Consider the following 27169-nt stretch of genomic DNA (forward strand, 5'->3'; position numbering starts at 1 on the left):
TTCACTCAAGAATTGTACTTAACTACAAATTTGAGGTATTTATACTTTACTTGAGTTTTCTCTCCTCATGCCACTATATTGTCCTAATCCATGAAATAGCTACTAGTTACTTTACAGATTTTATATACAAAACACATAAAGAACTTATAAATTATGATGCTTTTTAAAAAAAACTACACAACAGAATATACAAGTAGAGGTGAAATGATTAGTTGATAAAGAGAACATTAATGCGCACCTATGTCGTCAGTTATTTAAGATTAATAAAATATAAAAGCTATATATATAAAAAAACGAACTTTTCATGGTTCCAACTTCTCAAATGTGATGATTTACTGCTTTTTTCTTGTAATTACTTTGATCATTTTATCAAACAAGCAACGTGGGCATTTCTCCCTATCCTCAAACCAAACAATTTATTGTTATTGAAAATAATCAGCAGATTAATCCGTAATGAAAATAATCATTATTTGCAGCATCTTGGAAAATAGCTTTAAAAAAAATTGTTAAAACTTAGCTCCATCTCATCCAGCTGCTGACATATCAATGCATGAGCAACAATAATCTAATGATATAAAGTGTAATATTATCACAGTCACAGGGGGCTTTTTTCTGCATAATGAGTGCTTTTACTTTTAAAACTGGAAGTGCATTTTCCCGATTGTACTTTAATACTTTTACTCGATTGACATTTTTAAGTACTTCAAACTAACAACTAACAATAAACAAATGGATTCCTTTTTTTTAGTTGTTAGCCTACTGCATGCTGAATAGCAACATTCATCAAACCTCACTGAATTCATGTCATCACTTGCTCTCAATGCTAATATACACTTTATTTTAGGTCCTCGTATTTCCATTTATAAGCACTAGATAAACATTTAATGAATTGGTTTTAACACACTAGAATGACGTAATGAGCAGGTATAAGGAAGTTTATAGGCTCTTACTAATTTACAGTACCTGTCTATGCTTTATAACTTCTCCTATGAGGACATATTTTATATAAGCTGTATTTTACTATATTGTCATTCATTACACTGCCTCCACCTACAGTGTGGGTTCCCACAAGAGGAGCCAAGTGTTAACAAATACATGAAATAATAGTTACATCTGCACAGAGAGAGCAGATGTAACTTACATTCTCTTACATTATAGTGTCTTATTAACCATTTATTAATTGTTTGTGTAATGCTCATAAATGCTAAATACGGGGACTTAAAGTGTTACTGCTGATGTTGTGTCTTAAAATCATTTCCTACCTCTTCTGGAAGCCTCAAAGCCATCAAAGAGGTTGATCCTCTGAATGTCATAGGTAAGGGTAGTGTTGGGCATCAGGGTCTTGTTGCGGTTTATGTTATTTACAGCAAATTTGAACGCCAGCTCGTCCATGCTCACCAACTCCCTTTCCCGGGTCTCAAAAATACCACCTGCGCATGGAGAAGGAGGAAAAACACAAAGACCAGGGCTGAAATCAGGAGAGAGATTTCATAATAACAACTGTCACTACCAATGTGCGAAAACACTGTAACTGCAGTAGTCCTTGTGATAACAGGTCTTAGATTGATGGATTCTGGGCTCCTGTGTGGGTTGAGAAATTCTGCCAAGGTTGTTAAAAGGAAACCTTTCAAATCCCAAAACAAAAAGTTAACAAAGCAAGACAAGCCAATGCGAAAGCAAGGTTGTTACATTTTCACTGGTCACAAATGATGCTGTATGTCTTTTACTGAGTGCTTCCAAAGCATCTTGCAGTAACATGCATGTACGCACAAACTTTGTACTTAGAAACTGGGGACCCGCCCTCCCAATTAGAGCTCTAAATACTGCCGTACATTGAAACTGGAAACGGAAACTTCATGACCTTGAGACAAAGAAATGAGGGAGAAAGAAAAGCATGATGTTTTAGTAGAAAAACTTAGCTGGGGACAAACAGCGCTTCATGTAAATGGAGTACCATGAAGTGTATTAAAAGGCAGGTAGACACTGGAAATTAAGAGCATTGTGAGGAGAGAATCAACAAATGGTTGATGGACCCAGGCAAGTTCAAAGCAGAGCACATACATGCTTATAAACATCCAAGTACATAAGTACTCTGCACAAAATACTTTTGTACTAATGAATTTGCTTTTATTTTATCAAATACGGGAATTACAAATGTCAAGGCCTCTGTGAACTGCTGAAGTGAGTTCATGCTGTGGATGTTCTTTCTTTAACACAACAGGCACCCTTTGTTAAGTCTTTATAAATTGTACCAAATGGCTTCACCAATGCTTTTTGAATAATTCAGAACAAATTTGGGGTTGTCAGATTATTAAAAAATACCATTTGCTGGTATATCCTTTGTATTTAATGCAGTCAATAAAGTTCTCTCTTTGCACTTTTTTTTTTAAGCCATTACGTCTTCAATCTAAAATGTTGAAAGTCATTAACAAAGGGTTTTATTCATCAAGTCTGGAACTGTAAGAGTTAATAAGGCATTAATAGACAGACGTTTGTCCAGATTGTCTGAAGCCGTATTCTAGAAGGTCAGTGGTCAAACAGGCTAACCAATCAAAAGGGATATTCCACAACCTGGCAACGCAAAAGTTATCCGAGAGAGTGTTATTAACACTTAATTAAGACATAATTACAACTTATAACCCCTTTATAAAGGGTGCCATATTAGAAAATGATACCATATTATATGGCTAACTAGAGGTAGAACAAGACAAGATGGATTTTGTGGACAAGATGGATTTTTCATACAATTCAAAGAAGCCAGACACTGACATGATATACGGAAACAGTTACCGATACAGATAGGCTCTGCAGTAAGCCAGAAAAAGGCCGACAACATTCATATAAATCTGCTGTATAAAATGTTTGCACAATCTGAAATTACACCAAATGTTCTCTGCAGCCTGACTTAATGAGGGTCATTTGGTTTTAATGCAAACCAAATCTCACGGTCATAAACAAAACCATAAATACATTATGTGCACAGTAAAAGATAATATTTGTGGTTTCGGTGGCTACAGCTTCAGTAGTCTACTGGCAGAAAATTAATTATGTAAAATGAAGATAAATATTAGGTGCTTGAAGATGAACAATCGCAATTTTTCTCAGAGGCATAAAGTATGTTCTGAACAAGTCGTATGGATTCAAAGGTAGCTGCTCATCCACTGCTCTTCCACTTTTACACTACGGGGACCCAAGGCCACGCACAACTCGTTACATGGACCAGCTGTCAGCAGGCTTTGAAGAAACAGTGCTGTTCATATGGACTTCTGGAATTGCCCCGAAACTCCCCATCACCATTCCCGTCATCCGGGTGCAGAGGATGTGAAGTGTGGACTCAAAGGCAAGATGAAATGGAAGCAGCATAATTGTGAGAGGGCACGAAATAAAATAAAAAAATAAAAAAAAGCTTTCAGAGCTTCTTGTGAAGGTTCAAAACAGGCTTTTAAAAGACGGGTCTAGTCACGTCAGTCGAGACAGCGACAAAACAAAAACAAAAAAAATAAAATTGACAGGCAATTGTTATTCATGTAGTTACATTTTTAAGGGCAGTTTCGTCAGAATGACACAGATAAGTCTCTGCTCCGTTGCTGAATGTAACTTTAAATAATTTGGCCTGTATGTTGTACTATTTGTTCAGTCTTGTGAAATGTGTCCTCTCTTTCCTTTGCAGCAGCTTGCTTTACAATGTACAAATGATAACAATGACTCAACCAGTCAGACTTCACAATTGCTTGCTTTACACCCACCCTGAAATTATGTATCACTACAGTGACAGCAGTAGAGCAGAAATCCTGCAAGTATATTGTGATTGTTTGCTTTAATCAAAAGTACCACAGCAGTTGTGTACCACTGCACTCGTTTACACTAATTCTGGTTCTACTGCAGATGTATTGTTTGCCGTAAACGAAGCGTGATGCGGCAAAAGAAAGCATGCACCAGTTCCCACACAGAGACTGAGATATGTTAAATTAAGACCTTGTCATAAGACCTACACCTACACGTAGGCTTTCTAACATACACGCACAGACTTTTATCACTGCGATAAGGTTCTAGTAATCTTGAAAACACACACCTGTAGACTCAGTAGAATTCTACATAACTTCTAACTTATATAACTTCTGTATGCTGACATAATTTTGCTACAAGCATAATGTTATTCAAGCACAAGTAAGTACGTTTGCACGCTGTCAAACAAACTGTAGTGTAATTAGGGAATAAAAATGCCTGTGGGATCAAAAATTGTACCCACTTGCGTCATTAATCAATAGGCTGGTATGGCCCGTAATATATCTTAGAATTTACTACACTGCAAATGTATTCACTGGGTCTGCGCTGGCTTTTATGCACCCGGCCCCCGGAGTGGCACTGCGAGGTAATTCAGGGTTTTCATTACTGTTACAGGTCCTTCGAAGTACATTCCCGGTTTTTCATTTCCACAAACAGGCATCGATAAAGGCCCGGGGTAATTGTTGGAGGAATTATTGAAATTAAATTAACGGGCCATCACAACAGGTGGATAATAAATTCCGCTGGGTTATTTGTTGCTTCCATATAACAAGACACTATATTATGGGGGGCAGGGGAGAAAGGACTTTTATACACCTGGTAACAACTGCTGTCAAGTACTGTACATGTACTGTAGCCTGAGGAGCTCCATGTGCCATGTCAAGTTTAGCAGAGCTCAAGTTGGTTAACACAACGCACATCTTTGACACATGCTAAATGACCAACCTGATTTAATGTCTGGCTGTGTAAGCAGCCAGTCTCACTCAATGGCTGATACAGGTCACTCCCCTAAAACGACTCATCTGCAAAGCTTTGGTTTTCTAAGCTTACAAACACAGAAAACAGACACAGGCCCTCACAAGATGTCCTGGTCACAAATAAATCCTTGCCGTGAAACAGCAGCTTATTAGCAATTATAATCAAGAACCATTAGGCCATTAGCGTAAAAATGTAATTTCTTCTGCAATTACTGTGATTACCAAGCACATAGTTGTAATGGGAAGAAAACTGTGCCATAAAACTGGGCTACAGTACAACGAATGGATGAGAGGTTTATCTGCCTGCTGCGGTGGGAGGAAAACATAAAACAAAAAGCTGAAGAACGAATCTGAGCTCTGTGCCAATGTGTCATGCAGACCTATCAATCTCTTCAGCAACCCACTGGGGAGATAAATGTGTCACATCCTCCATCCTTCAGTTAACTATTTAATTCCAAATAATTATGTTTTACATTAGTCATGCGCCATCCCCTCTTGCCGAGCAGCTTGAACTCTACTGTGGGTTCTGACTGATGTAGTCATAAACTGGCATTTTTTTTTTTTTTTTTCAAACAAGATGTTTTTTTCTTTGCAAACGAATTAATGTACCTCGGAGCACTAAAAGCATTCGTTCGGCTCCCAGATAATGAGGAATAATTTGCCTCAGGAACACACATCCATCTGGCCTACAAGACAGCATAAATGGGTGTTAAATGTTTCGGAGGACCCCCGGGACTCCATAAATGCCATTTAACGTCCGTCCGGGGTTTGCAGGTAGATTTGATGTGCATAAAAATACAAGCACGCTCAAGACGCACTGGAGCTGCTTAAAACACAGGGCAGCTCAAATATGGTCAAATTGAGGATGTGTGTAAACAAAACCTGAGCTCTTCCATTTGCCTCAGCGGTGATTAATATTTGTATGAGATTTGCGTTATTGAACCGTGTTGTATGGGATTCCTTCTTCATTAGGAAGTTCATAAAAGATAGGCGGAAACTGTGATACAGAAAGAGCACGTTACAAAGATTTTTCTCATTTTTGAAAAGATGATACTACAACATGTGCTAATATGCTATTTGCAGAGAGCTTACCTACACATGTTTTAATACCCTAGCACAATCTGGATACAAGCTGTCTGTGCAGGGGACTTTGATATTCTACATTGTGGTATCTCACGTCGTCTCCCATTTTATTCTTAATTATGGCATCCACTTGTTTCTTTCATATTAGGTTCTGTTTGACCTCAAGATGGAGATCACCAAAAAGCATACTGTGCTTGAGTTATCTTTCATTGAGCATTGCATTTCAGTGGAGGGCAGAAAGATCGCTGAGCTGGACTAGTTAGATAGCTGTCCTTTCTCCAGAAACTGCTGCCATCCGTGTCTCTCTGAAACCAGGGATTGCCGTGAACTTGAGTTCAGAGTTGATGTAGCTACAGGCAGGAAGAAATGCATCTGGGAGGGTAAAAGAAACAGTCTCAGGTGTCAAACTGATTGACAAGACATGTCACTGCACCCCGCTGTTCTGGTCGCGAAAAAAACACGGGGAACATTTTGTTCTCGATGGCAAATCAAGGGAGAGGTACAAAATGGGCAAACAAGCTGTAAACGCAGTCAGGGATGTGGATGTGCAGTCAGGGGAGGAAAATAGAGACAGGGTGTTAGAAAAATGTAAAATATGTAATCACCTCGTCTTGACCTTTGTTATTATTACTTGTCTGAGAATCTGTACAACTCTCTCATGACAACAGAGGCTGTGCCCAGGGGAGGAGGTGAATACCAGAGAGAAACAGGGCATTCTTGTTCCTCTCCTCAAGGGCATCTCACTTTTTTTTTTTATTCCTGTATGATAAGCAAAGAACTATCTTTGTTCCATGTATATTGTTATATGGCAGCGAGAATACAAGCCTCTGCCCATCTGGCACATAAAAAGGATGGCAGAAGAACTAGAAAAGCAGACAACTCATTGCTGCTGTACTGTGTTGCGCTGCTGTATGACTTGTCTCCTTGCTGCAAGAATGAAAACACTTGCTTTGTCTTCAGAGAATCCATGTGTTACCTTGAAAGTTTCCTAACACAGGGACAGACAGAAGCAGCTGAAGGGGGCTCCAAGGGAACCAATAGGACTCGGAGTAGTCTCTGAAGGTCATCAGCGACAACGCGTACTCAGGAAAGATGATGATTATCTTGTAGCATTTTGTCCTGTAGCATTTTGACACATTTATGCCGCCTTAATATTCCAGAACATGACTCTTTTTTGACTCAAAAAGGAATGATTTTGTTTGCCATTTTGGCACAGGCTTTGTACCACGGAAGCAGTATGTATTACAGTTGCAATCATGCTGGCACAAGACCACGGCTTTCTTTCAGGCTATGTCTCTCTCAGGTTCCGAATTCATTCTTTTTTTTTCCCCCTCACAAATCTGACAGACACGGGTGCCACTAAATCAGACAAACAAAGGGATGGACGGAAGCGACTCTGTCTCACTGGCCATCCTTAAATTGATTTGCACATCGAAAGAAAAAGCCCCATGAGACCACAGGTTCAATACACACAAATGAATACCAGCGTTATTCACTCTATTTCATGACATGGTTTTTTATTCATGGTTTCTGCCGTCATGATAAATGATCACACTACTGAGGCAGCCAGTCCCACAGTGTATCCATTTAAGGATTAAATCTTTGAAAGAACTGAGGCCAACTTTTCCAAAACTCTCTGAATTTGTCTGAGGAGAGAGTCATTCATTTTCCTAATGGCCTAATGGCTGCTGGAGAGAAAAGAACTAATGAATAAAATTAAGCAGGTAACCTCTTTATAAATGTAGGTTACAGCTCCAGCTGAACTTAAGCAACTAGGCATAACCCCTCAATGTTCAGAGATTCGTGTACAATAATTCATAAATTCATTGTGATACGGATATGACATTTTATTGTTGCAGCAGAAAGCATAAAACATCATTTGGACACATACCAAACACATAATTACAAATAACTTCAAGCAGTTACAAGGTCCAGAAACTATTTACAAAACCTGGCCCAATGACTATCTCCCTAAATGCTTCTGGAAACCTTGTTATAATTAAGTATTTGTTTTAACTATTTGTTGTCGAGGCATTTACACGCTGTCGTCAAAAAACCTAATTTGGGAAATTGCAATGCAACAATTGGCCTGCTTAACAATTAGCTACACATTTAACTACCTCAACAATCAATCAATGTGGCGTTATTGTGTGTAAAGTAAGCAAATGTGCTTTTGATCCTTCATCAGTTCCACATGAAGACGTTACCCGATTTGTTAAGCTTCCGTGTATCCTCAACTTTCTTCTTGCTGAAGTTGGCAGACGTTATTGTAAAGGAGGAAGTGGCGGATGTTCCCTTTGATGAGCAGGGGATCAGTCATCTGGGAATGGAAATAGCCCAAAAGCTCATCAAGGAAACTGGTTGGTTTGTAATTTCTTTTCACTAGTTTTCGTAATGCGGGTGCTATTTATTTCAGGAAAATAAAAACGACTATCTGTATTCAACATTTGATTTGTCTGAACTGCGTGTGGTCAACATGACAAACACGTGCAATGCGTAATCCAAGTTTGGAGCCCTTTGATTAATGTCGTAACCATGGAACTGCCATGCATGTGATATTTTAAGTTTCTTTTCTGCCAGATTGAGTGCACGCTTCGTGGGAGCCGGTTCCACTGGAGCTGTGTTAGATAACCACCTGTTGATGGAGACTTTTATTGCCTGGTATGTGCTTAGCATTTGAAGGAAAAAAAAAAAGAGTCCCTTCTCAAACCATGCCTATTAAAGTTTAGTCAGTGATTGTGCATTTCATCTCTTTTACATTTGTTTGGACAGGATTCGATCTGATATGAAATGCTCTTAATCCACCTTGGCCTACATATAATTGTCATGGCAACAGGATCATTTAAGTGTCCAAGAGCAGAAATGTCTGTGGCAAATATCGCAGCACATTAGCTGTTGTGTTGTGCTGTTGTCGCTCTCCATGTAGGGTGGGTTACAGGCAAACTACTCGCGCTTTTGACCAGGGGCTTTGAATCCCATTTAATTACTTTATTTTAAGCTTATGACACGGAGAACTACACGTTCATGTTTTTAGTGTTCTGTCATTTTTAACATCAGTTTTGGCCACCACTATTTTTACTTGAATAACAAATCTGCGATTATAAACATCTGGGGTTTGTTCCAGTAGGCTAAACCGTAAACAAAAACCACAAGACAACATGACAACCAGGATAACTGGAAGACCGGTTCAGACAAATTCAAGGGACTGATGAACGATTTGACAAGTAATGTTTAGTATTGCTTACATCAGTACACTCCCAGGAGCACTACCAACCAATTAGCATCTCCCTTCAACCAAAAATGGCAGAGCTAAAAGGCAGAGAAGCATCTCAGAATGCACAACTTGTCGAACCTTGAGGCGGATGAGCTACAACGGCAGTAGACAATGTCGGGTTCCACTCCTGTCAGCCAAGAACAGAAATCGGAGGCTGCCGTGGGCACAGACTCACCAAAACTGCACAGATGAAGAATAAAAAAAATGTAGCCTGGTCTGATGAATCTGGATTTCTGCTGGCGCACGCAGATGTTCGGGTCAGAATTTGGCATCAACAGCATGAATCCGTGGACCCGACCTGCCTTGTGTCAACAGTCCAGGCTGCTGGTGGTGTAATCGTGTGTTTTCTTGGCACACTTTGGGTCCCTAATTACCAGTCAGTCATGGTTTGAATGCCACAGCCTATCAGGGTGTTGTTGCTGACCATGTGCATCCCTTTATGGCCACAATTAACCATCTTCTAATGGCTACTTCCAGCGTGATTAGGCACCATGTCACAAAGCAAAGGTGGTCTCAAACTGGTTTCATGAACATGACAATGGGTTCAGTGTATTTCAGTGGCCTCCCCAGTCACCAGATCTGAATCCGCTAGAACACCTTTGGGAGGTGGTAGAACGGGAGGTCGGCAGCATGAATGTGCAGCTGACAGATCTGCAGGAATGACGTGATGCAATCATGTCAACATGGAGCAGAATGTCAAAGGAATGTTTCCATCAGCTTGTGGAATCGATGCCTCGAAGAATTGAGGCTGTTTGGAGAGCAAAGGGAGGCTCTAGCCAGTATTAGTATGGTGTTGCTAATGAAGTGCTCACGAACTGTATAAGCCTTCGTAGTGAACGGGTATTATAACCAGATCCAGTCAGCCACATGAGACAGAAGCCATTTCGGCTGATAGTACAGACTTGATTCAATGATACTAAGATTAAACTAATATGTAAAATAATAATCTAGGTAATATTACTGTTTTTTCATGATCAACATAGCATTTGAGTAGATTTTCAGTGTGTGGTAACTTCTGGGGAGCTTTTGCAGACATTTTGATGCCGCCGGGGCTGTGGTGCACCTTGGCAACCTGCTGGTGATGCTCAGTACTGCGTTCTGAAGTCATAATTCAGAGACACTTCTGCTCACCATCCTAAAATTTGGTACACACATTATAGACATGTTGAAGGAGAGATAATGTGAATTTCAATCTTATAGCTCATGTTATGACTGTCTTATTGTATTTGAAATGTGCAATTAAAAAGACAAAAAAAAACAGATTCCGTCTTTCTTTTTCTGTTTAAAAACTTACCAACTTAAATGTGATAGGACTAGGAGTTAGAAAAACATGCAAAATGAAACTCCAGAGTATTATCTTTACAACGATACCACGGACATGCATGAGCTCTGAAGGGCCTGCGAATTATACACCGTTTAAATTTTTCAGAGATGAGCATAAAAATGCAGGCAGAAATGCACATTTGAAGTGATCCTTAATTTAACAGAGAGTGACACCTGGAGCCACAATTTGCAGTTCTACGATTTTTGTCACTCTCTTACACACACACACACACATACATACATGCACAAATGCACACATGCAAACACACACACACACACACACAGAAACTGATAGTGTCCATGAATGTAAATGATGAGTTGCGTGAATTTCGAGACTTGTGTTGTTCAAGGGGTCTGAGCTGAACCGTCAAAGCTGAACGTATTGGTCTTGAATGTTCCTGAATATTCATGTGTGACCCAGAGCTAAACTCGAGTTCAGAAAAACCTCTGCATGGGCAGCTGTGGACTCCACCAGATAAAATGAGCAAATGCTGTCCATCACATGTAGGTGAGTGTACATCAAGATATTATCAAGATATAAAAAATACTTCATTGTGTATATTTTTTTCAGTGTACCAATTTTGGTTAATCCTTATGAAAACTTTTTTTTATGTTGTGTATTTATGCAAAAGAATGAACATCGACCGAGAACTGATTTTTTTGGTAAACTGTTAACCGTCAGTATCAGCCCCAAAAATCCGCGGTCGATCAGGCTCTTGCGTCGAAATGGTTGCTAACGGCTTGTTTAATGCTTAAATTCTGTGTATTAGCACAACAGTAACAGTAATAACACTTTTCAAATCAATAATAAGATGATAAACAGTAAAGTGCTTAAGCCATTTGGCTTGTGTGCACCCTCTGTAACCCAGCGTAACCTTCTTCGTCCTCTTAGCAGGCTCTTTAAAGCACCACCCCCACTCAGATGTGCGATTTATTTATTGTTATTTCACTTGGATGCTTGACCTTCGCTGTGCAGAATGATGTATGGGCAGAGTTTGGCTTCTGAGAGCTGTTTTCACACTCACTTGCTGAAGGGGGAGAGCTTCTCTGTTGCTCACCTTAAACTTTAGAATCTGAGACTCTGTACGTACAAATCATGGCCCAGTGTGCTACTTAAAGAGGAGTGTTGTGGAAACTTACACCGGGAATGGACTTTTCATTTAATTACGAGACATTTTGTGTCCAGCAGTTAAATGTTTTCGAAACAAAAAACAGCTGCATATTCCTAGATTCAGGATTTTTCAATGAGAGAGAAAGAGAAGCTCCTAACTAGAAACCATATCAGACTCAAATTATTACTAAAAACAGTGTATTTTGATTTGTTAAAATATGTCTGGAGGGGACGTTCCCCTTATCATTTACTCCACCCATAAGGCTGTTCTTTGGCTGCTCCCTGATCCTCCAAGCTCAAAAAGGTACAACCTTCACCTAAATGTAGACTCACAGCCATTTGATTTGTAAAACACCGATATGCAATTGCATATTTTATAAGTATGGTTAATTGTCGTACTATAAGTGGTGCATATTGACATACTGTAGGCTACTGTACATTCATTATCGGGCACATTTTAGCCTCCGCCAGGGAGGTTGTGTCCCCGCCCGCGTCTGTTTATTTGTCAGCAGGATTTGCACCGAACATGGTGGAGGGATGGAGCGTGGGCCTAGGGAAGAAGCCATTACATTTTGGGGCAGGTCCGGATCGTTTACTATGAATTTGAATTTGTTTTTCCTCTGCTGTTTGACATTGGCCTTCACAGAGGTCTGCGCTCTCTGTGTGCCATTCTAGTGGTGTGTTGCCCTAGCATTAGAAAACTCTAACCTTAAAAAATGAAAAAGCCCAGGATTTCTACTGTAAAAATTTTGAAAACACATCTCTATATATTCCTAGCTTTATATATCCTAGCTCCTCTCCAACCTAAGAACAGGTGGCAATGACACCAATTCTTGATTTACTCAGTCAATTAGATGCACATAGTACTGCCTCGATCCTGGTCTGATTCAAAGCCCGGACGTGAGGATCATGAACACAGCCCTGCGGTGCTCGCCAGCCTCCTCCTATCTAATCAAGTCTAAGTGATGTTCTCTGACTCCTCTTTACACCACTACACACGGCCCGTGACAGCAGGGCTGAGGATGATTACATCGCCCTCACGGCCTACAATGCATCTACCTCAGTGGTGGATAGGGTTCAGCGTTTGTGGAGATCAGCTGCTTTTGGGGGGGGGGGGGCTAATTTTGAATTAAAATGCCCCAACGGGAGTCTCTGGTGGCCAGAGGGAGGAATCAATAATCGATTACTTTCACCTGCCTGTGTGTCTAGGTCTGTGTTGAAAAAAAAAATAAAAAAGCACATGTAGGCTAGTCATCCATAATCTAACTGAAAATCAGATTGGAGTTTGAATGATTCAAAAGTACTTTCAGAGATGTTGCATGAAGGCTGAGCTTCAGACCTGATCCCTGACGGCAAAGTGTGCTAACAGATTATATTGAGTCAGAAATCCAGTATCCATCTTTAAAGGGCGTTTTTTGAAGAAATAAAAAATTAAGAAAATGATCATTACCAAGAAATTCTCCGTTCACGGTGATTAATTAATGAAGATGCGTGTTTTGGTTCTTAGCTCAGAGGGAAAATACAACCTGGGTCCAGCACAGAATTTACTTACAGGCCTAGTGATTTTAAATTCACTCCTGACTATTTTAACGGCCTTTTCTTTTTTTTTTTTCCTTTTTTTACGAAAGCCTGCCCCATGGGGCTTAGATGTACCGGGCGCAGACATTTTATAGCTGCATACCGACTTTGTCTCCTAAACCAAATCAGGCGGTAGGGACTGAAGTGAATCTGTCCCCTTGCTGCAGGTTATCCTTGACGGATGTTAGTGGCTCATCCGCGCCGAGGCTATAACCTCCTAGATAACAGTGAGAACAAGTAATCCCGTGCTATTTCACTTTTTCCGGGATACAAAGCTCAAACCCCCTCACCGAACAGATACTCGGGAAAATTACAACATTACAAAAAGTTTAGAGCCAGAAAAAGCACAGACAAGGCGGGGGAGAGGGTGTAGTGATTTCCGATTCGGTCTGATGTTATGAGACCCGGGACGCTCTCCCGTCTCCGCCTGACACGAGAACACTTTATACACATTTACCGTTGCGCTCACCAACCCTGACACGCGGGGGGACACCAACGAGGCCGTGCGTAAAAAATGCTGTTGCGCTTACCGATTCTGAGGACTTGCGCCGAGCTCAGACAGAGCTGCGCCGCGACGAGGAGATAGAAGAAAAGTCCCCGTCTTCCCTCCATAGTGCTCCGGGCGAAGTCACCGCGAACACTGGCACCATGACAGACAGGGGAGACCTCCATCCAAGCGCCGGAACACCTGACGCGCCATGCCAGCGCGCAGCCTTTCGGAGTTTTGTCCCCGCTAAGTTTTACTCGATCCTTTCGCGCCCTGCATCGCTCCGTCGCACCGAACAAACTCAAAATGACGAGGACCTAGAGTAACACGGACCCAACTGTCCCGCGCCGAGTCAATCCGAGTCGCATCTTCTCAATGAAAAACCTGCCGCAAAAATAAAAGTCGCCCCAGAGATCACGCCTCCACTTTTACTACTACGGTTCATGCGCCGCCAGGTCGGCAGGAGTCGGAGGGGGAGTGGGTGCAAGCATCGCTGTCAGCGGGGCCGAAATTTAGTAGGCTTCCGGTAAGACTTTTCAAAATAAAAACCATCTTCAGCCTGCACCTGGTCGTTGTGGAACTGTGGAAAAGGACACTTCACATGGCGTCGAACCAGGCGTTTTAGTGTCCGTTATTCTACTACCCAAAGATGTGAGGAGATGTCCGCGCCCCGCGTGGGATAACCTGGCTTAATGGGTACTTGGCCAAGGGCACAGATGTTCATCAAATTGAGTCAAACAAACTATTTTGACCTATTTTTCTCCTCCTAGATCAGGGATTTCCATCGTTTGAAGCAGGAATGGTTGAATATAAATTAGCTAAATAAAGTAATTCTTTTTTTATTCTCATAATTTCTGCAAATAATGGGTACCTGTTATTTTCATCCTTGGCAGATCAGCTTTTACACTGAAAGTACCAGCGGTCTAATTCTGGTTGTCTCTGGCTAGTTTGGCTCTAGTTGGTTTGGATTAGGGAGCAGATGGATTGGCAGCGGTTCTCTCCACCGGTCCTGATGAGAGGGGAATAATCTTCAGGTTGCGGGGCAGATGCCAGATTATCCCTGCAGAAAAACAAGGTCCTTATCTCGTTGGATGCCCTCCCATCCGGTCCCAGGACTCCTGAAAGACAGTTCAATTGACATATGAATGTATTATAAATAACGTGAATAGATGTGCTCTAACATCCCTCACCAAAAGCTATTTTAACACCTTCATGGAGACCCGATTGAACACTGTACTTTCATTATTCTATCAATGTTTTGTCACTGGAATCTCATGAAACACCGATTGATGCAGCATCTATTCACCACTGGATTGAAAACTTTCTGTAGTTCAACTCTGGACTGTTGTTTGATACCGTGGCATGTGGAAAAGGCAAAGATTCCTGGTGCCAGCCGCGTCAAGGTCTCACTCTTCTCAAGCAGAGTGCGCCTCTCGCCAGAATTGGCATCTTGTTTGTCAGAATGTTTGTGAGCTCTCCTCAAGGCTGGGAGCCAAATGATCTGAGGAAACTTGACCAACTCAACCTGAACCTCTGACAAACAGCCCACAGACAAATTTAATTAACCCAGAAAAAAAAAAAGAAGAAAGAAAAAAGACCATCCAGCCTCTCGAGGAGGAGTCCTCGGGCAACAATCCGAACACCACACTAGCCTGGTACGACTCCTGAGCAGACAGCTCCTGTTAGCTGCCATACATGTAAGTTAGCGCAGCAGAAATTGGTCTACTCTTTGAATTAAAGAATACATTTCAAAAAACAAACGTTTGGTTTTTCTACTTTATGGACACTGGAAATGAAATTTCTTTAAACAGGACTGCCTACAGTATAGGTCCATTCTGGTCAGGCAAACTGAATTTCATCAAAGACATTTTGTCTCACTTAACTGTGTCTGTATTTAACTGTACTTAACTGGATTTGTGTCTGACTTAGTTTGGGATTTCCATGTGGTGTCCTCCTTCCTCATACCATGCCATATTTTCACTAAATTAAGCCCCCCCCCCCCCCTTAAAGTTTTAACTCTGAATATTTGTTCAGTAATCCATCAAGAGCGCTTTGGATCCTTTATTTAATCTTTTCTACACTTTAAACCCAAGACAATAGATTTTCTGACTGAAATTGAATCTGCAAAATGGTCTGGCATCCATCATTATTTTCATTTGATCAACTGATGTGAGGTTGCAATGATAATGAAAACGCTGGGTCTCCCCTTGAGAGATAAAAGTTATTAAGCTCTGTATCGATGTTGCAGAAAGAAAAATTAGCTTTTTGACTTCAGTCAACACCAGTAAAAATGAAAAATGATTACCACTTTCACACACACAACTAAATTTAGAAAAATTTATTTTGACATAAAAATGATAATACTGCACAGTTTTTATGTACGAACACAGTTTTAGTACAAAGAGAGGAGTCAAAGGAGTTCTCACAGGGTTCGCCTCCAAGGACAGGTGATTGTACCTCACAGTCTGAACATCCTTACTGGGCATCATCATCATCATCATCATCATCATCATCATCCAGTAAGCTAAAAATCTAAGAAACCAGCGTCAGAATAAAAAATAAAACAATAGTAAGAACATCAAGGTGTACTATTTCCCTCAACCCTCCTCAGTCTCTCATACTCCCAACATCCTCCTCCCACAGTTGGTTATTAAGTGCATGTTCAATACGTCCATTAAAAGGTGCAATGACTGGTGATCTCAGCAAGTGTGTTGTTGTGATGACAGTGAAACAGCACAGCCTGGTGGATAGGACAAGAAATGCAGGAGGGGAGAAATTGAAGTGTAGTAGGGGGTGAAGCCTGTCGCAGACAGACAGGGACAGACAGTCTTCCTTGTGGTTGTTGTGCTGCTTGACATGACAAAGGTCAAAAGGAGCTGGAGAGAGCACAAGATGATGTCTGAATCAGTCAGAGGATGACTGCCTGATTGCTCTTCGCCTTGGAGTTACAGAACAGTCACTAACATGGCTCTGTTGGACACCGTTTCCCAAAACAACAAAGAAAATTCAAGTAAAACAGGATTGTTGTAGGAAATATTATGCTATTTCTCCAGGACACGGAGCATGAAGAGAGCGTGGCTTCTGGGGAAGGAGAAAAAAAAAAAAAAAAAGAAAAAAAAAAGGGGGGGGCCGGTATATTGATGGCCGTAATGAAATACATTGGTTATCAAAATAACAATGCCATTTTATTTGAGCAACAAAAGTAAAGATTGGACATTCATGTGAAGGACACAAGCGCTGGCTCTCTCAAGCCCGTTTCTGACACCAAACACAGAAGGTGGTTTGCAACACTGGGCAGCTGAAGTTGGTGTAAACATTAAAAATGCAATAATTCAATAAAGAGTTGTTCAAACTATCTTTTAAAAGGATATTCTAGGAGACAAAAGTGAGCTTCAAAACATTTTTATACAAGAGGTTAATGGCACTATTGTACTCCTGACTATACAGTACACCAATGTGCAGCTGATATTAAGTTAAAACAATAAAAAGCACAATAAAGCTAGTTGGATCTCACCATCATTTAAAAACAGCAGTCGTTAAGCCAAAAGCCCCTGAAGAGAAGTTCAGTAAACACACAGCCCTTGAGTGTTAAAATACAAACACGGTTTCTAAGTCAGAAAAATATAACACCCACGTACCTGTGTTGAAAAATAGACATTTTTGGCCAGAAGGTCACAGTTCATTGACGGCGTCTCTTCAGTACAATGTGTGCATGGTACAGTAGCTGCCTAGAGTCTCTGTGTCTGTGCTTCTGTGTACTATATGCACTTACAGTGTACAAGCACACGCTCGTTTTATTTGCGTGGACATGCTGTGCTGTCTTGTTCATACGTTCACATACAATTCCACGTGTGTGTGTGTGTGTAATACCTGGGTGTATGTCCAAGACAGTGAGGACTCTGTATTCTTTGTAGTTTACTTTTAAGCAGCTCGGGATGAGAATCTCTAGGTCTCAAGATACCTCAAATGAAGCTGAGTACCTTTTTTTTTTTTTTTTTTTTTCTCTCCTTACTCACTTGGTGTTTCAGTACTTTAGGATTGTCTGAGTAGGGGAGATGCAGGTGAGGTGGGATAAAGGGTTGTGTAGTCACAACGGGGGGGAGGCTGAGGTTTAATACCTTCTATACATGTGTTCTCCTTCAGCTTCTACATATTTAAAGCTTGTATCCGTATTATCCCCAATTTTCTTGCACTTCTACTTTATGTAAAAAGTGCAAGAAACCACCATTTGTCTCCTTTCTTCATCTCGTCGTCTGTTATTATTTCAGAAGACGTCACTGTTGCACCCGTTGGCAAAGTCGTCCCGTCGCACCCAGATGACGTCGTGGTCGTTGTTTGTGGCCCCCTCCACAGCACACTGCTTCAAGGGGGCAAGCTTTAGAGTCGGGGTAGCACAGCGGGACATAGAGACAGCGCAGGAGGTGAAGGAGTCTGCTGAGCCTGTCCCATCACCGTGCTTAATTCGATCAACTCTCTCCTCCTCCGTCTCACAGTGTATGATCTCACTTCTAGTGTCTACCGGTCCGTTCAGGTTGTGGCTCCTCATCTCTGCGCCCTCGAGGTTGAGCACTTCCACCCGCCCCTCGAGGTCAGTCGGTTCTGCCGACGCGGCCCGGACAGACTTGCAGTACTCGTCGTCGTCGCTTAAAATGTCCGTCTCCTTCACCTGCCCCACGCCGATGCCCTCCCCCTGGTCTTCGTAGCAACCCAGGTCAAACTGCTCTTCCACCCAACGGTCAGTGTCCTCTCCTTGAGGTTTTTGGGACTGAGGGAGGGCATGCTGATACAGCGGCGAGCAGGAAGACGGGTATGAAGGGTTGTGGGAGGGGTCGGAATCGTTGCTGTTGTTGTTGTTGCCGTGGAAAACCAGGTCAGTATTGATGGTGAAGCGGTTCCTCACCAGCTTCCTGCGGGCGAGTGTTCGAGATGGAGCTGAGGCTAAACAAACAGAAAAAGATACATGACACCTTATTACATTTTGGTAATGTCATGTATATACATTTTTATAGACAAAGTAAGTCTTCTGAGTTACTGGCACAAGAAGTTGGTTCCTTGTTCCAGCATATCGTGGTTCCTGTAAACTAGAAGACATGCTAAAGCTCTGTCACCTGCTCTGTTCATGATGGGCCGTGATCCTTTGAGGGCACACAGGCGTTTGCCCCCGAACGGGACGTACCGCTGGTTGGGCGGCAGGGACTCTGTCTTAAGAAGCTGGCGGCGCTGCTTTTCCCTAAGGATGGAGTGGACTGCTTTCAGAAAGTCCTTCTTACTATCTGGAGAACTGCAAAATCGGACAAAAAGCACGAGACCTTAAAAACTGTATATTAGAGAAGGGTCTTTTGTTTTCCAATACCTTCAGTTCACAGGTCTTGAATACATGTGTACAGTTTTTGGGGAGGGAAAAAATATATAATCCTACTTGCAACACAACTGGAAGGTTCTCTCTGGTCTTCCTTCAGATTCGGATCTTGTGTGAACTATCTCACAAACTGCTGCACCCTCAGAGTCTGCAAGTGGGAGAGGAGAGATGTGGTTTACGTTTATAAAAGCATTCGATTCATTTCTGTCAATTTCTTCCCCTTTGACAAGAGGCCATTAGGCAGATAAACATGCTTGAGCTGAAATGCCAGAGGGTGATTTAAGAGACAGGGGGGCTGCATGCAGACCTACTAATAGGTATTTATCTATTTCGTTTACAAAAGTTATCATTCATTTTCTGTGGGAGAGAAAAAACAGCAGCCCTGGGTGGACTCAAGAGCCTTTGAAGCTACCGTCAGAATTTATTGGGTCATTAGGAACGACTTCTGTGGTTCGGGTGACAGACTCTCACACATGAAAACGATCTTTGCTATGATCCCAAAATTAAAATGCAGGACATTTATTTCTAAAGAACAGCATGTGCACTCTCATCTGATGAGCAAATCTACTGAAATGAGCAAAAATTTAGTTTAGGCACTACCAAAATTAGTAATTTTAACGTCCAATTTCTCCCTTGTGAGGCTATATTAAAAACTTTTAATAATAAGAGAGTTTCAGTACAGATTCCAGCTTCTTAGTACAGACATATTTCCACACAGAATGATGTATAATATATTTATGTATGAATTTAGCTAATTCTGTAGCACATGCAAAAGTCCAAAATCCCTTCATAAGTTTCCCTACTGCATAGATTTTCATTATTGAGACATCTGACTGACTGGTAATATCGATTTTGAGGCCTCAGGTCTCCACATGGTGCTTCAAAAGAGTTTTTGTCTGAACATTCATTTTCTTGTCCAATATAAATCACCAAATAATTAAAATCAAAATTAAAAACTTAAAAGCCAACCGTGTTATCCAAGACTTGAGTTTGGTGTGTGGCCCAGCTCTGATATTGACTGAGCCCTGAGCTCAGTCAATTACTTTTGCTGTATGTAACTGTATCCAAATAGACCTACTTGCAAGGGCACGGACTTGCAGGGAGTCCGTCGCGATCATGTGACGGAAACGGAAAGGATCCTTGTCATCGCTCACAGACGCACGGTGAGATCCTCCCTGGAAAACAGAGACTGGGTGAATTTCAAAAACACATAACCGCTGCAATACATCAACACGACACCAGAGAGCACAAGAGCGCAGTGACAAAGGGGCAATTTAACAGAAAACCATCTACTGTTCGGTACTGGGGGACAGTAAAGTGTACATATAAAGTCTCTTTGGTCTATTCAGTTGCTACCCTAACAATCAATAAATCAGTCCATTGTCCCGTGATGGAGAACATTAACCTTAATTTCATTGTGGTCCCAATGTGCTATCGAAAAGTTTAAAAAAGGCCATTTAAAAAAAAACAAAAAACACTTCAGTACTTCAGAGGAAACAGAGTCCCAATCTGCACAGTACACCCTCTGTAGTGCGTACTCAGATTGTAATTATTCAACAGAAAATGAGAAAAGTAGTACTTACGATTTTTTTCCTGTGCTTGGAGCAGTCTTTGTAGACAAATACAACTGCTGTTTTGAACACTAAACGAGGGCAAGGGAGAGATGAAGAGGGAAACGAAAGAAACCATTAGGAGGGTCTGCATTCATGCATCGAATGTCAGAAGACATTTCATTACCCAAAGTACAACAGTGACAGCTTAATGCAGCACGACAGTGGATGCTTTTAGTTACGGTTTTGAGGAGAACTAGCTTCAAACTACTGGCATACTATATCAGCAGCGCAAAAGATGAAGATGCACCAAAGTCCCAACATCGCATGCAAACAGCAACCACGGCGCCTCACGATCACCTTGCCAGGGTGATCGTGCCACCCTTTATACCATGTTGATGTAATATTTATTGCCAAAAGCGTCTGAGCTGAGTAAAATGTTCGAAACAGGGTGTGTGAGAATTTCACGTGATCCCATCGATGTGAGGATGACATGCTGCACTCCGCATGAAAAAGTAAAAAATAATGCAAGTTCCTTATGTAATATGCCTGACTGGGTTTTCCTTTTACTTAGTCTCTTTATTCACCATCTAAAATAGCACCCAGCATCACACTATGCATGCCAGGGTTATGTGAGATGGTGTTACATGCCGTGTGCCAGTAAGTGGCAAGCTACGGTTATAAAAGCGCAGTGTTTATCTAGCGAAGAGGACGTTCAAAAACGCACAGTAGAATTGCTGAGAAAAGAGTTACTGCATATCTACTGCAAAAGGCTATGGAAAATATGCCTTTACTCATCTACAACCAAACATCCCACACAGTTTTAGTATTTGATACATGAGGGCTTTACAGACCATCTGTCCATCTGAAATCCTGCAGATGTGACGGGATTTTCAAAGTTATATAACATTTCAACCAGTCCAGTGCATAAAGACGCAAAAAAAAAAAAAAAAGCATTTCACCAGAGTTTGATTTGAAACTGAGAACGTGGAACTTCAACCCAACATAACTCAAAATGTGCACCAAGTGGAAAGTATCAGCTAGAATGCAACCAAACCCAACTGCAAAGCAATAAATTCTACCTTCATGAAGCTTAGGTATTGTCTTAGGTATAAATCAGTGTGATATATTAGGATGTATTCCAAGCCTGTTGAATTTGATTGCGGTGGATGTAGCCGGGTAAATCTAGAAAACTCAGTTTTTACATCTGTGAATAGCACTGTTCTGAATGTGCAGTCTATGTAATCTCAATCTAAGAAATGTCTGTATAAAGACAAGTCAATAAAATAGGCCAGAATTGATTTCACGATGTCATCCGAAAACACACTAACTGACTAATCCTTACCAAAAGCAGCCAAATCAGGGTCCTTTTTGCTCTTGACTAAAGAGGCTGGAGGGTTGATCCACACCACTGTAGAATGTAGCAAAAGATCCCCCATCGAGAGGTCAGCCACCTGAGGTAAATAGTGAGTAATAAAACAGACTGTACAGTATAAATTTTAGTCAGTGCATAAACTTGTTGGATTCACAATGGATAACCTTGAAAAAAAATAAAAAAATAAAAATAAGGGCATTATCCTGTTTACCTCTTTTTTGTCTGCAGTCTGTTCATTGATGAGCTGGTCGAAAACCGCTCCGTACTCTTCGTGAAGCTTTTGCATCTCGTTGATATGACTCGCAACCTTGCTCATGGCCTTCGTTGCAACTGAATGGGACAAACACTCATCATCTCCAAATTATAATTACCACACTTTCTTGCATCCTTATTAACTGTAGTTCCATAAGTCTGACGCACAGACAATGATACACCATTTCACTGCAGTTCAGTGTTACGTCAAATATCGCATGTGAATAATAATACAAAAAAAAAAAAAAAAAAAGACACTGGCACTTACCATCCAGGTGGTAGTGTTCCTCACTGTCTGGGTCAGTGAGAGAATAGAGCTCCTTCAGCAGCAGCGGGTACTTCAGGACCCTCTGGATGGGTTTGATTAGGTAAGACTCCAGAGTGGACGAATGTTGCTGTCTGGGGTTCCTCTCAGCCAGGAAAGCCTTGAAATCTGGGTCGGTCTTTGCTGGGGGAGCAGAAATATGAGTATTCATGAGTATTTGCACAGGAGGTGAGGAAACACTGAAAGAGATACAGACATCGCAGAGATAAGCCACTGTCCCTGCAGAGAACGTCCATCATGAGATAAAACTATCGAATAAACAGGTGGCCACTAAAGTCTATCTCAGGGTAGCGACCGTAGCAGCCAATGCCGAACTCAACTGCACCTTCAAAATTGTCTAGACAGCATGATCACACATGCTGTGAGTTTCAGGTTTATGCCGATTCTAGTCGCAGCTCGCTCTCCTTACTGCAAGGCATGTGACTAAGCAACATGCTTCCTCTACTATGCTTGCCCCTTAGCTATCACATGCCACTGATGGTAGAGGGCAATTAACTGCTATATAACTAAATCAGATGAATATGCGGTGGCTGTGTGCTTGATGACCGTCAAGAAAGTTTGCATATTTTTACCTTTAGCCAGGACCTTTGGGACTTTGGTGTGGCTGGCGCAGAAGGCGCTGTAGATCTTGAACCGATCGGCGTAATACAGAAATGAACCGCCCAAGGAGAACAGCACTTTCTGTGGAAACAGATGAGCATGTCGCGCTATTACAACCCAAGTATCTTTGTTTTTGAAAATCAAGATTTTTGAGTGACACTTAGGCAAATAAACAAATATCTCAATCGTGGTGACCAAAGTGGTGTTGTTTGGGTGTCCTACAGCAGTGAGAGAAATGTAAATACAGTGAAATTCATCATTTGTACTTCTGAGCTTGGCCAAAAGAAGTCAGAGCAAACGCACGTCTGCACAACTGCAATAGCACCATAAGCCATACATCAGGGATCGTCGCAGCAAAAGCCAGTTCTAAACAGCAGCACCTAGAGGAAGTAAGTAAGTACAGATTACAAGAGATTGACCTTCCCTTACCTTAAATTGCTCCACCCTTTCCAGTCTGTCCAGGTCTGGCACCAGTCTGATTCCATCTTCCAGCGTTCGGAGAAACTCCACCTGGAACTCTACCATCTCCACGAGGTTACCGAACAAAACGTCCAGCTACAACAAAACATGGCGCATCATTCTGACATTGCTATTACCTGGAGGGCATTCTCAGCGCTTGGGTTTTGTACTGTATAATCAGCAATTCATAGAGTTCTTTTTTTTTTTATTCTCAGATTATATAGATCAGGTAGAAAGTACCTCATCCTGTGTAAGGAAACTCTCTTTCTGCAAAGGTGTCAAGTAGCACTCTATTAGGCAGCTCAGGTCCTGGAAAAGACAAGGCATATGAACAAGATCAACCCGCGATCCGATGTTCGAGGAAGAATGAGGCAGGGCATGTATGGGCGTCTTTTGGTGCGATGGCTGTTTAATGTGGAGTCATTAATGAGAAATAAAGAAATCCGCTCGCACAGGTATGAACATATCCCACCATGACACGAAAAGCATGAAACATTCTGCACAGCTATTAAGATGATTATGTCACACCCAACAGCAATAGCTAAGTGTAGTTTTACCGAACAGTCATTTCTATATTGTGTGTCTGTCAAACAGATACATATATGCCTGGCTGACTCACTAGGTATCAATTTATAGACTGTCTCATAAAAATCAAAAACACTCCAGAGAGCTTGTGCTCACTTTGACGTAGGTCTTCTCCGTCTGCACTAGTTCATTGATGACCTTGCGGAGTTTGTCTGCGTGGGAAAGCTGTCTCTGGGTGGCATTTCCTGCTGTGGGCGGTAAAGCTGACACGGGGCTCGGCGAGAGGGACGAAGACGACGACGACGAGGAGCATGACATAGGGCACTCCAGGGGATTCATGTCATGGAGACTGCGGCAGAAAGCAGTTACCTGCTCCGTGCTCTGAACGAAAAAGAGACAAAGAGAAAGGATGTGTCATTAAGTGACCCTTTTTTACAAATCCTAGGATTGTGCAGAATGTCTGAGAAGGCTGCTATTAGTGCATGTTTGACTTTTTTTTTTTTTTTTAAAGTATCAGTTCTCATAAGAGCTGCTGTAAGAATATAGTGCAACACAACAGAAGCTCCTTCACCAAAAAAAAAAAAAAAAAAAAAATTAAATGTAGGTCTGTGTAGTTGAGTAAAATACAAAACAAGGACACACACACACACACACACACACACACACACACACACACACACACACACAGCTCATACGCCGATACAAACAACAAACTGGAAAATATGCACCACCAGCAATACATACAGTACGCTCTCGCAAAACTTGCCATAACACCACCCAACATCCGTGGCATCAAAAATACCAAGCATGAGCAGACCTGCCAAGCCACACCGGTAGTAGACTTAATGTTAAAACAAAACAAAAACAAACAAACAAAAACAAACAAACAACCTGGGGCTCTTCCCCTGCGCTTCTCTCTGGCTGTACAGTCCAATATTGGTTGCCGCTACTCAAAACTTAAAAAAAAAGGTCATACATGTTCAGTAATGATGAGGATCATTAGAAACTGGGCTTTACAAAGTTAGGCTCAACAAATTCTGGATGAAGCTCAAATGCATCATCTTACATACTGATGGTGCAACAACAACTAAGAATTACACATTGGAACTAACGCAGGAACATAAATAGTAAGGATCAAGAGGTTCTTGTCCACATCTAGGTGTTTCTTCCACATCCCAGGGCTGTGAAGGTGACCACAACAGTGTGTAGGCACCAGAGATAGAAAAACAGAGAGAAAGTGACATAGGAGCGTCATCAAAAGTGAGAAGCTGGATGTGTTGAGGCAAATCTGAAATGTAGCATGAGTAATACAGCAAGACTAATACTATGATCCTTACCGTACCAACAACTATTGTTAATCTTTCCAATGTCTGCAAATACAACTTAATCATTTACTTACTATGATTTAAAAAAAAAAAAAAAAAAATTGATTCATATTGAACACAGGTGAATCTGTGGTTTGATAGGATTGTTTGCCTGCCAAATCCAGACAGGCTGTTGCTAGGACCGTGAGCTCTGTTGAGAGATGCAAAGAGCAACAAAGAGAGAGATGTACATTTACATCTTTTTACTTTCCCTGCTCAGCCAGGACTAGTAGATTAAAAAGACAAATTAGAAAAAAGAACAACCTTAAAATGTGGGGGAATGAAGGAGCTCAGCCCGAACAACAAACATGAATTGCAGTTATATTTATAGTCCATGTCTCATTTAACGTGAGTCCTGTCAAGACCAAAATAACACGCCTAATCCTAGCCTTGACAAAACTCATATTCCAAGCCATAAATTTAACCATCTTTCATAAAATCAACCTTTAAGGAAGTGAAGAGAAGAATGATTTAATAAAGGCAGGACAATTACTAGGTGTTTCCTTTCTGGAGAGATATCTTAGATTCCACAGCGCAAGCAAGCACGCCGCATCTATGACAAAGTAGCTCAACCAGACATGGTGAGTCATTGCAGTGGAACTCGGCTGTTTTACAGCTGATCAGGTGATATTGGGCCAAAATCTGTACATGCGGAAGACACAAAGCAGGAGCTATCCGGCTTTCAGCCGTCATTTAGTTTGATGGAACTGATGCCGCCAATTTACTCCTGCAGTCGGTGTTTTTCTTAGAAGTGCATCAGTAAGTCCCCCCCCCACCACACAAACATCCCTCATCTCTGTGTGTGGGGTCAGTGGAAGTGTTAAATGCAATCTGTGATAAACACACTGCTTGTGTGTTTCCACTGACTGGTGTGCAGCTGGTTAGCCGGGCGACACGGCTTGTCTTTGCCGATTCCATGGCTCGTCTCCTGTTGGGCTGCAGCAATGACAAACACAATTTTCCATTGTGGTATTAAAACCAGTTTTGCAACACTGCCGGATTCACACGCACACACGATATGTCAGACATGCTGACAGTGAAATTCCTTCTATCAAGTCAATATGAGCTCAGTCACTTGAAGGAAACCACAACTACCACCACCACACAATAAACCCAAAGTATGAGTGCAAGTAAAACAAAAACACACATATCTGATCTTATCCTTGCTAATGTCCAAGTCATTCATGCTGCATTGGCGAGAATTAAACCTCTTCAAATTGGTGTCACTTAAAAAGTGACACACTATATTATTGACTTTGTGGTTAATATTCAAATATATCAAATGAACATAAGTTTGTTGTCCACGAACAAACAATGATGCAGGGATCGATATGCAAAACAGACACCGATTTATGCTAAATAAAAAAATCATGCCAATGTAATTCTAAACACACAAAACCGAGCAATGACATTAACAGTCTTGCCTCTCATACCCCAGAGCTTGCCCTTGACAGCCAGAGGAATTAGTGACAGCCAAGTGACAGATGGAGCAGCGTCAGAGACAGATGACAGTGGGAGACGGAGACGGAGACAGAGACAGAGGGATGGGCTGGAGGACGACGATGGCTGCATAATGCTTCATCGCCGCCACTAATTACAAGCAAAGACTGACTATGCTAATGAACTAATCAAAAAACAACACAAAGTATTGGTACACGTCAGTAATTATATTTTTTGATTAAAAGGATAAGTTTCAAGATGAGGGATGTCTGTATTATTATTCACAGCATTATACATTTGT

The 27169-nt window shown here is 41.5% G+C and overlaps 2 protein-coding genes across 4 annotated transcripts in view; both read right to left on the reverse strand.

Moving 5' to 3' along the window:
• grik1a (glutamate receptor, ionotropic, kainate 1a) overlaps positions 1-14109 on the reverse strand; it is a 37180-nt gene extending 23071 nt beyond the window's left edge. For both annotated transcript variants that reach the window (XM_040151068.1, XM_040151070.1), the window contains exons 1-2: positions 13663-14109; positions 1263-1430 (exon numbers count right to left, since the gene is read on the reverse strand). In XM_040151068.1, the coding sequence (XP_040007002.1) occupies positions 1263-1430; positions 13663-13804 (310 nt within the window). In that variant the 5' untranslated portion in view covers positions 13805-14109. The remainder of the gene's footprint in view (positions 1-1262; positions 1431-13662) is intronic.
• A 3491-nt stretch (positions 14110-17600) lies between these two features.
• LOC120802632 (T-lymphoma invasion and metastasis-inducing protein 1-like) overlaps positions 17601-27169 on the reverse strand; it is a 55028-nt gene continuing 45459 nt past the window's right edge. For both annotated transcript variants that reach the window (XM_040150653.1, XM_040150654.1), the window contains 12 exons: positions 24221-24445; positions 23780-23848; positions 23510-23635; positions 23053-23161; positions 22424-22603; positions 22115-22233; positions 21874-21982; positions 20562-20620; positions 20057-20153; positions 19039-19126; positions 18728-18900; positions 17601-18557 (listed from right to left, as the gene is read on the reverse strand). In XM_040150653.1, coding sequence (XP_040006587.1) covers positions 17884-18557; positions 18728-18900; positions 19039-19126; positions 20057-20153; positions 20562-20620; positions 21874-21982; positions 22115-22233; positions 22424-22603; positions 23053-23161; positions 23510-23635; positions 23780-23848; positions 24221-24445 — 2028 coding nt within the window. In that variant the 3' untranslated portion in view covers positions 17601-17883. The remainder of the gene's footprint in view (positions 18558-18727; positions 18901-19038; positions 19127-20056; positions 20154-20561; positions 20621-21873; positions 21983-22114; positions 22234-22423; positions 22604-23052; positions 23162-23509; positions 23636-23779; positions 23849-24220; positions 24446-27169) is intronic.

The sequence above is a fragment of the Xiphias gladius genome, chromosome 17 (genome assembly GCF_016859285.1).
Source record: "Xiphias gladius isolate SHS-SW01 ecotype Sanya breed wild chromosome 17, ASM1685928v1, whole genome shotgun sequence".
Classification (NCBI taxonomy): Eukaryota; Metazoa; Chordata; class Actinopteri; order Istiophoriformes; family Xiphiidae; genus Xiphias; species Xiphias gladius.